This window comes from Mastomys coucha, unplaced genomic scaffold (assembly GCF_008632895.1).
Source record: "Mastomys coucha isolate ucsf_1 unplaced genomic scaffold, UCSF_Mcou_1 pScaffold22, whole genome shotgun sequence".
In the NCBI taxonomy this organism is placed as follows: domain Eukaryota; kingdom Metazoa; phylum Chordata; class Mammalia; order Rodentia; family Muridae; genus Mastomys; species Mastomys coucha.
Genome location: NW_022196905.1, coordinates 214,402,621 through 214,413,149, shown reverse-complemented (window position 1 = coordinate 214,413,149; position 10,529 = coordinate 214,402,621). Strand labels below are relative to the sequence as shown.

Below are 10,529 nucleotides of genomic sequence, written 5' to 3'. Positions count from 1 at the left end.
GGAGGGAGGGAAGGAGGCCACTTGGAGAGAAGGAAGAAAGGAAGATGAGAAAGAGGGCGAGAGATGAGAGTAAGAGCAAGAAGTTAATAGTAAGAGAGAGAAGAGAGGGCAAACAGCCCCTTTTATGGTAGGCTGGGCCACCTCTCTGTTCCCAGGTACCTGGGGCAGGGCATACCTGGCTGTGACCAGGTGACTATGGGGATGGAATCCAGCCAGAATACTGGGAGTTTGGAGCATTGTCTAGCCACAGGATAATGGAGTGAGGGCTCCTGGTGTCAGCAGCCTAATGTCTGGCAGCATAACCTACTGTTCAGTCCCTTGTAGAATTTTCTACTGGGTCTCCAGAGTAAGCCTCGCTCAACCAGAACACAGGCTGCCTTTCATGGTCCAACACTCAACATTATTAATGATCAGAGAAATTCAAATTAATATCACACTGAGATGCCACTACACACATGCTATAATATATAATATATAATGATAACACAATACTCCAAATAGACAAGAGATAAATGTTGCAGATGTGGGAAGTGAGAGTATTTGAACACTGTAGGTAGACATGTAGATTGATTACTACAGCCATTATAGAAAACAACATGGTACTGCTAAAAAAAAAAAAAATTCAAACAGAACTATTATGATTCTGAACAAGGTAATTAAATCATCATGGCAAAGAGATACCAAAGAATTCATTTCCACAGCATGAATTTCTTGATTCTATGCTCATTGTAGAAGTGTTCTACATAGCCAAGACATGAAATCATGTCCATCAGCAGAGGAGTGAATGAAGAAATGCAGTCTATGTAAACAAGGGAATCAGACTTGCTGTTTTAGAGAAGTTGTATCACTTTGAAAACATACATGAAACGTGTGGACGTTGTATTAAATGAAGTGATTAAGATGTTAAAAGAAAATTCCTACATAATCTCATTTATTTGTTGAATCTGAAAATGTTGCCAGGGGTAAATCAGTACAATGTTATAAGGCATATATACTTATATAATGATTAAGGAGCCCAAAATATAGCAGCATAATTTAAAAACAAATTTAATGAGAGAAAGAAAAAAATAATAATTCTGTATGGCTTACTTAAAACTTTATAAGTGGGTAGGAGTCTTCACTGTTTGCTCCCACGTATACAGATGTACACAGAAGGGAGTTAGATCTATGCAACCACCGATATGCTGGCTAGAGGTGTTGGCCATCAATATGTGGCATACCACACCACATCACACTCCTCAAATAGTTTTGTTCATTAGACTCCAATAAGCATAAGGAAGAAAAAAGGCTGAAAATTTGTAATTAGTCATTAAGATTTTTCATACCTGTGACAATATTCCCTCTTACTGGTTTGAGAAGAGAAACATGTTGTTTGATATATATTATTAAAATATCAGGCAATTTTATCATTTTATCTGTTTACTGTTTGGAACAAAATGATTTTCCTTCTCTGGAATTGCTTTTATTCATGACCTTGTGTATTCTAGGCAAGCTCTGTACTACTGATCTATACACCAAGCAAGAAATTATTTTCAATTGTAAAAATGCATTAACTTACTATATTTATGCCTTTAAACCTGAATTTTCTTATTAGTATCAAATTTATCTACCCAGGAGAAACATTTTAGCAATAATTTTAAAATTTTTGTGGGTTAAGTACATTATGTATAATTTTATTAGAAATGAAATACCCCCTCATTGTCTTGTTGTTGAAGGCTTTAGTTCTGACACTGATGTTGCTATTCTAGGAGGTTCTGGAAATTTCCAGAAATACATCACTGAGGCACAGCCTTGTGCACTGCATCCTGTGATGGAACTCTGTCCTGGTTCCTCCTTCTCTCACTTCCTTTTCATTATGTGTTTGAATCCTCTGAAGCCAAGAGTCAAAATAATTCCTTTGAAATTGTTTTTCTCAAGTATCTATTGTATAGATTGAAAAAGTAATCAGCATACTTAGCTAGATGCAACTTATTGGTATATCAAAATATATATTTTAAAGTAAAAGCTGAAACCCTCATTCTGCTCTCCAATTAAAATACAATTTAATTTCTTTTAACCTGCCTTTTCTCATATGGATTAAGATTAGATACAAACAAATTTGAAGAAAAGAAATTTAAGGTGCAGCAGACATTAAGGGACAAGGGAGAATGGGCTCAACATAAAAGTTTTGCATGCATGAAGACATCCTTATTTAATAAACTGTAATGTACAGTGAATATACATGACTAAACAATAAAGAAGAAAGGAAGAAGAGGAGAATATACACAGCTAAACAATAAGTAAGAGAGGAAGAGGAGGAGAAGCCAGGAGAGAAGGAAAGCAGGACACGGAGTCTAGGCGGCAGCACTCACGTCTGTGGAACAGGTCCCAGAACTCATCAATCTGGGACTGCGTAGGGAAATGGCCACAGTCGTTGAAATACTTCAGCAGCTCACTTCTTTGTAGTCCTTGCCAGTCTTCTCTCTTGGCAAACATGGTTTCATAGACTAAAAACCAAAAGGTAAAATAATATAGTATCTTTTACAAATAATGTGTCATGCACAAGTCACCTAAAAGTTCTTCTCTACTAGAGTTAACTAACTGTCAGTCAAGTTTACCTTTATATCCATGGACCAGCCTTTTGCATTCTAGAAGCCAGTGTCAGTCTTCTAGCTACAGGGCAGGAGGCAGGACCTCTCTTCCATACCCATGTCCACAGCATGAATTTCCTCAGACTAACCTTCAGTCAGGCTCCCCATGGAGAACATGAGACAGAGGTGGGGGCTCCATCTGTTTCATGACAAATGATCACAGACCTTACACATATCGACACACAAACTACATTATTAGCTGCAATGTGGGGTATTTTATTTATCTAAGAGGTGCACATTACTGTACACATCATTGTACACATTTATGGGGCTCAGTGTGATAGTCCAAGGCATATACACAGCACTTACAGATCTAATCCTACCCTTCTGTATCTCTTCTCATCTACTAGTAGTTGCTATTTAGTTTTTGTCAATGTTCACAACACTCATATTTAAGAGAAGATGAGTGGCTTGTTTCACTTAATACAATGTCTATCCATCCACTCATATTGCTGAAAAGGAAAGTATTGAGGTTTTCTTTATGGCTGGTGTCTTTATGGCAAGAGACACAGCAGGTGTCTCTTTGGGGTGTTGCTTTGGCTTCTGTAGATGCATACTCAGAGTGGCTTAAATGGATCATGTGAGATTTATTTGTCTTTTCTTTCTTTCGTAAAAAACAATGATTTTTAAGATACTGACGCCTGAACCTAGGGCACCGTGCACACAAGTCAAGAGCTCCACAGCTGCTGTATCTATCATTGTCACAACTCTTTTGTTCTTAGTTTGTGTCAGGGGAATCACTAAGTTACCTAGGCTAGCCTGGAACTCCTTGTTCTGACCATTATAGGTCTGTAATGTCAGATCAACCCATTTTTAAAATTTTAATTTATTTGTTTATCTTTTGAATCTTCATACTCTCAGTTCCCTTTTGTCCACACTGTCACTAGCAATGACAGGAATCCTGGGTTCTTGACTCCTGATGACTCCTGTCAGAAGTCATCATTTATCCTGTAAACTTCTCACTTTTCAGCTTCCAATCCACCTTTTAACCACTGGGATTTCCATTATACTTTGAATTTCTGATTTGGAAATAGAGTTAGGAACAATATCTACATTTTGCTCACTGACTTCACAGCAAGAGAAGAAAAAAAAAGGAGCACAAGAAACTCCTACCTGAATATGAATGGCTATGCCACATCTTCAAAGCCACTAGAAACACATGCACTATAAACTAAAGCTGCTGGATTCCGAGCCAATTCACATCCATTTTAGAATGGAATCTACATGAAGGCTCTCCTTCTGTTTCTGGCATTCTCAGTAGGGCCAGCATCTACATTTTATTGCCTCAAAGCTTTTGCTAGCATGGGGCTTCAATCTGTTGACTTCTGGGCAATAATCCAGAAGTCTTGGGGACTTAAGACCCCTGCAGAGTGGCCCTCAAACCCTGCTGGTGTGAAGGTTGGGGGAAAGGGGTTGGCAATTGATGTATGAAAATCTAGTTTTTGAGAAACTTGGATTCTTTATTTTTATGAGTTGCCATGACAGTGTATGTTTTTTAATTTCCATCCTGTCCCTACTGCATTTTTCTATGCCATGAAGAGTACTTTATGGGATTTATTTCAAGTAAGTTAGCTGTGCTTAAATCCTTTTCTCAGGATTTGTTTCAATAAAGGCCTAAAATTAAGACACAGAGAATGTCCTTTTGTTATTTACATAAATATATTTTTATAAAGATTCATGTGCTTTTATTAATTTCTTCTTCGCTCATCCATATCTTTAATGCCATCCTTTCGTGACTATGCAGTACATAGTGTACCATACAAACCTTCTGTAGCTAGCTCACTAGCAGAATTAATGAACTGAGAGCTAGTTAACCGGTTTCAGTAAACATATAACTGAAAGTATGAAATTAATACAATTTGAAATTATTTTAAAAGGTTTACCAGTATTTGCCAAATGTAAAAGAATAGCAATAATTGTATAGAAAAAAGAGAATTCTATAAGAAACATGATAAAAATAACTTGCAAGTTATGTGAAATCTAGATATAATGTAACTAAAGGTTAGTCATAACTTTTTGAATTACCCCTTTAGCTATTTAGAGTCTTTGTTGGACAGAGTACCATCTGTCTAATCAAATGCCTTTTTTCTATCTTTGTCTCATGCCAGCCTAACCAAAGTGATGTTCTCTGTCTGTAATCTTCTAGTGCCTTCTCAACTTGACTAGGAATCTAACAAGAAACACATGTATGTTATCCATAGACTTTTAAGACTTTTACTCAATAATTTTATCAGCTAGATACCACCAGAAGCCACTGTGGAAAAACAGATAAAGATGGGGTGTGCATGTGTTCATCTGTATGTGTTTCCAAACTAAAAATAAAATAATAAAATAATAATAATAATAATAATAATAATCAAAAATTTGAAATCTGTAATTATAAGTCAAGAGTAAAAATCATGTAGGTAGGGATAAAACTAAGATAAACAAGTTACTATAAAACTTAAAAAAAAAAAAAGCATAGTGACAGAACTTGAAGTATGTTGATAATACCAGGCAAAAAAACAAAAACAAAATAAAACAAAAAAACAAAACCAACCAACCAACCAACCAAATAAACAAACCTGGGAACATTTAGAAAATGCATGTGATTGGGAATTCTTTGGCTGAATACTAAAACAGACTCTTTCATGGTGCCTCTTAGGAAGTACTATCAGAGAGTAGAAGAGGTATGTGGTCTGAATCAGTGATGGGAATAACACACAAGGGTTTTCCATGAAGCAACATGTCTTGACCCACATCAGAGCACACCTGCTGTTGAATAAGGGTCATTCTTGTTAAAGATCAAGCATGCTGAAGAGAGAAAGTATAACAATGTGGATGCATTGTGGCTACTGTGGATGCCAATTTAAATGTTCTCAGCTTGGTTATTGTGTGTGTCTCTCTCTCTCTCTCTCTGTGTGTGTGTGTGTGTGTGTGTGTGTGTGTGTGTGTGTGTGTGTGTGTGCAGGGGCACGCACATGCAGGGAAGGAGGGAGAGAGAGCAGGAGAGGGTGAGGGAAAGGGAAAAAAGAGCGTGAGGGAGGAGTTGGGAGAGGGAGAGGGAGTCTATTCCTGGACTGACAGATATTATTGTGCCTCAGTTGTTAGGACCCCAAAGAACCAGCAGAATCCAAAGGCTTTTTAGTCTCCCTAAACAAGATAATGTCCCTCAATATGTTGTCTTTTTTAAAAAGTCCTTAAACAAAGAAGGTAAGAAGCCCAGGACCAATTCAGCCAAGATTCAGTGTCTTCTTCCCCCCTGTGCCCTGCAACAGAAACGCTGATGTACTCCTCTGAAGAAGCAATATTGTAAGAAAAATGAGAGGATGTTGTAGAGTATGCTAAATTTTGGCTAAAAGAATGAAGGAAGTCAAAGAAAAATGCCAGATTTTTCTTGACAGATTGTCAAGAATCATAGGCTGCCCTCACTGAGTACTTCTACTTCTGAGTCTAGTAAGACAATGAGTCTTGAAGTGTAGCAAATAATCAGCCATTGACTAATACAATAAAATGAATAAAATAAAATGAGAAGGGAGAAAGTTAGCTGGTGCAATAGCCAAAAGTCCTATCCCACATTTTGATAAATATTAGAAAATCTGTAATTTGAAGCATAACAGAATATAAAACTACTATTCATAGAATACTATTAAGATATCTTACTGATTTTGTACTAGTGGGTGGAGCACTCCTGACTAATAATCTTGAAACTCTGAGTATATGTGGGTGGGACCCTTATTCCCTCCCTGCCCTCAAGCTCATAAACTAAGTCCTAGCAGCTTCCAAAATGAAAACAGGTCCTCACTGCCTCTGCCTCTTCCTTCTCTGTAGTTTCTCTCTCTTTCTCATTCATTGCTTTCCATCTGTCTTACTTTTTGCTATACTATTTGTTTGGAAGAAACTTTGAGAATTCTATAAACACCTTATCTAATTTTCTGAAAATTAGTCTGTAGGACTATATCACCTGAACTGGGTCCTCAAGATCTATGTATAACAGACCTCTGAATTGTCTCTCTGTGTCTCTTTCTTTATTTGGCTTCTTCTTTCTTTAATGTCTAACAACAGAAATAGAAAAAGTATGACTCATTTTGAAAATATATTTTTGTATATAAACTTAATGAAAATTTTCTTTTGAAGAAATGTTTCTTGCCATTCCAATATACTAGGCACATGTTAAAGAGTGAATGTTCATTGAAAGACATAAGCCCCATCTCGATGGTTTTTTCATGAATGTGAAGTCCCAAATATAAAATAAGCATGCCATAACTAGCTGAAACTACCAAATGTAGAACATTGATACCCATAAAACCATAAAATGATCCCGATTAACTATAATTTACTTGTATCATTCATTTTTATTCTTAAAAAGATTGGTCTAGTAATACATAGTATCTAAATAACACTCAACTGATTAAATATAAATTTTAAAAATATAAAAATATGTGCCTTAATTTTTATGAGCAGAATCCATAATAATTTGAAGTAATGTGTGGTTTATTCTGCTCAGGGTACTTTAACATTTACCTAGTATTACAATTTAATGTGCATATCAGGAGTGACCAACTCTACCCCCAATAGGAAGAAAGTCACCCATTGTAACTTTCATGGCCTCCAGTCCTTCCATAGCCACTTGAAAGTTCCAGACTTATGGCTCAGGCTAAACTATTCATTTAAAAATCTCTTGGAAATACAAATTTTTTAAAAAGTGTCTTAGGCTGGATATGTCACTTGGTAGAGTGTTTGCCTGGTATGCATGAAACTCTGGGCTCTTCAACACAGCATAAAAACAGGCATGGTGGTACAAACCTGTAATGCCAGCACTTGGGAGATAGACAGGAGGCGGGGAGGCTATCTAGAGTTCATTGTCATTCATAGCTACATCAAGAATTCAAAGTCAGCCTAGGCAAATGAGAGCCCTGTCTCAGTATATAAATAGGTAGATAGATAGATAGGCAGGCAGGCAGGCAGGCAGGCAGGCAGGCAGACAGACAGACAGACAGACAGACAGACAGACAGACAGCAGTTTCTAAGTATCAATGTTGGTTTGTTTCTCTTCTTCAGGAAACAGTAGATTCTTTTTCCTTATTTTCTGATCCATAGGTCTCTGGAGCAACTCATACATTTTCTGTGCAATCTGATTCTTTATCTGTGTTTCCAACACTTTCCCTTTAAATTTCATTTATACTTTGTGTAAACAGAGACCTAAGTACACAGCATGCCACTTTGAAATGGAAATATAAAAAACACAGTCTCCCTTTCATTGCTAGGAGTAGAAATATAAAGTAAAATTTGGTTCTAGACCCAGCACCAAACAAGAAGTGTCTGTAATACGTACATTTTTTTCTGTCCATCCATTCTTCTAGTTCTCCAAAGTATACAATCTGTCTTGTCCTCCAAAGACCAAGTCGATGTCTAACACGGTGGATTAAGCGCTGATACATTTTTATAACTGTTTTCAAATTTGGCCCATGATACAAAACCTATGAAAAGTAAAAACATACCATAATGATCTTCATATATTTCTGTTATGCCATTTGGGCATCCAGAGTAAACAGCTTAGGTAAAAGCCATTCTTGAAAGTCTTCTACACAGAAATATGTACCCTGCAGTTCACTCTTCTCTAAGCACTGACAGCTACTCCTATCACCAGACCTTCTGTGCTGGGTAGTTTCTTTGTTATTTTGACACAAGCTAGATTTATTTATGAAGAGGAAACCCCAATTGAGAAAATGCAACCCTTACACTGCCTGTAGGTCACTGGGACTTTTTCAAATTAACTATTTATGCAGGACAGACCAGCCTACTAGAAGTGCAACCACCCATGGTCAAGAAATCTTGAGTGGTATGAAAAAGCAAGCTGAACAAATCATGGAGGGAAAGGCTGTGCGCATTACTCCAGGCCCTGTGCTTCAGTCCCTTACCTGCCTTCCTTCAGGGATAGAGTGGAGTCATGCTATGTAAACAAAATGATACTTCCTTCACTAGTTGCTTTTGGTCCTGGTATTTTATCACAGCAAAGGAAAGCAAATTAGGACACCTTTCTTCCTGTAACAGACTGTACTCTTGTGAACTGTGAGCCAAAGGAAACCCTTCTGTTTTACATTGGTTTTATTTTGTCAAGTATTTGGTAATACTGATAAAAGATACGGAATATATGAGAAAATACTGATTAAATTCTCTAATGCTATAATACAAAAGTTAGCATAAATTATTGATAAAAATATTCAATTTGTATTTACATAATGGGCAAATCTACACTATCTTCCTGGATGCTTCAGTCTGGTTTTTGTTTGTTTGTTGGTTGGTTGGTTGGTTGGTCTGTCTGTTTTTGTCATGTCATTAGCACAAGGACACTTAGTGGGAACTGGTTCCTCTAACTATTAGCAAGAGGAGACCCTTCCCTGTTTACTACCCATTTATCCTTTTCCAGCTGTGTAAGCTCTGGTCCTGATTGCTTGTTTATCATTCTCTGTGCAGCTCAGGACTCTTTCAGAGAACTTTGAAAGCTATTATGTTTTCTTAACTCTAGTATCTATCTCAGTGTTTGGTTTTGTGTTTTTATTATTCAGCTCTTAGAAAATGATGTGCTAGTCTCTATGAGGAAATATTGCCTGGTCTGCTGATCAAATCCTGTCTAAACACTGACATATGTCAATATCCAAGAGAGTCTTTATACAAAGCCTCAAGGAGTAAGGAGGGAAGCATGCTTGAATGACTAAATCAATGAAATAAAATTTAAAATAACAAAAAGAAATAAAATAAAATATTCTAAGTATATATACATAAGCATACACTTAAATATGCAAGTAACAAAGGCAGGAAACACCAGTTGAGATTCTGAAATCAATTTTTCCAGCCAGTAAAAGTTTTCTGATACTCTTGGCCATGCAAGGATGTAGAAGACACTGTTTCTTTGATTTGGTTCCTCCCTCATAATTGCTTGTTAGGTTATTGTCCAGTAGAACACAATTCTTTGAGAATAGGAATTTTACATGTCCATTAAATTGTCTACAAGGCGGAGAACTTTCCTATGATTTATTTGGAGCCTAATGCATGTTTTATTTTTAAGTTTTATTTTATAGTGAGAAAAGTTACATGATTTCAATTTATCTGAATTTGTTAACATTTAAAAACATATTTTAAGTAAATAGAATTAAATCACATTCTTGTTTTCCTTTTGTACCCCAACTCCTCCCAGAAACCCCCCTTCAATACCTATAATACCTTTTTTGTCATATTCTTTAAAATTTATAAAATATTATAACAATAAAAAGGAGTATTATAAAAATTGTTTGATATAAAACAACAATCAATTTAACAGTTATGTAGATATTTGTCTATGACAATACTGAAAATACATATATTTTTCTCAGTATAAATTTTAAATAACTCCAATGTATTAACTGTATATTTCAAAATAATACATCACTACTAATATTTTCTTAAATGAACATAAATATATAAAGTGGTTTTGTTTGTTTGTTTGTTTTATATTGAGTAAAGCTTAAAATCTTGGCTCTTACTGTGGTAACTTGATATAAAAGTTACAAACATCAAGCAAAGCATTCAGTATTACTCTTTGTTGTTCTCTTACAAACCCACACCCAATTTAATTGTTTACATTTCTTTTGAGTATATAAATACTTTTAAAATATGTAAGCTGTTCTGAAAACCATAGTATAGTGTAAAAACATGAAATAACCAATACTATTAGTAGATAGGCTGAGATAGGAGAAGCAAGATCTCAAGACCATTATGTTGTACACAGAAGACTTTGTCACGAACAAACAAGCTGAAAGTATATATGGATTGTATAACATTGGACCTATTTCTCCAATTGCCAAATTAAAGAGACCATTGAATGACAGTCAATAAATTTCTAATTCCTCATATTTTTGGATTTCAATTGATTAGGATATG

At 35.8% G+C, this 10,529-nt stretch overlaps 1 protein-coding gene across 14 annotated transcripts in view; it reads right to left on the bottom strand.

The window, feature by feature from the left end:
* The window catches only part of Iqcm (IQ motif containing M), a 693,129-nt gene that overhangs the window by 170,796 nt on the left and 511,804 nt on the right, over positions 1 to 10,529 (bottom strand). For 13 of the 14 annotated variants that reach the window (XM_031340352.1, XM_031340354.1, XM_031340355.1 and 10 more), the window contains 2 exons: positions 7,945 to 8,089; positions 2,352 to 2,486 (listed from right to left, as the gene is read on the bottom strand). In XM_031340352.1, coding sequence (XP_031196212.1) covers positions 2,352 to 2,486; positions 7,945 to 8,089 — 280 coding nt within the window. Of the gene's footprint in view, positions 1 to 1,652; positions 1,921 to 2,351; positions 2,487 to 7,944; positions 8,090 to 10,529 lie in introns of those variants that run through there. The other variant, XM_031340362.1, reaches the window with a different exon arrangement.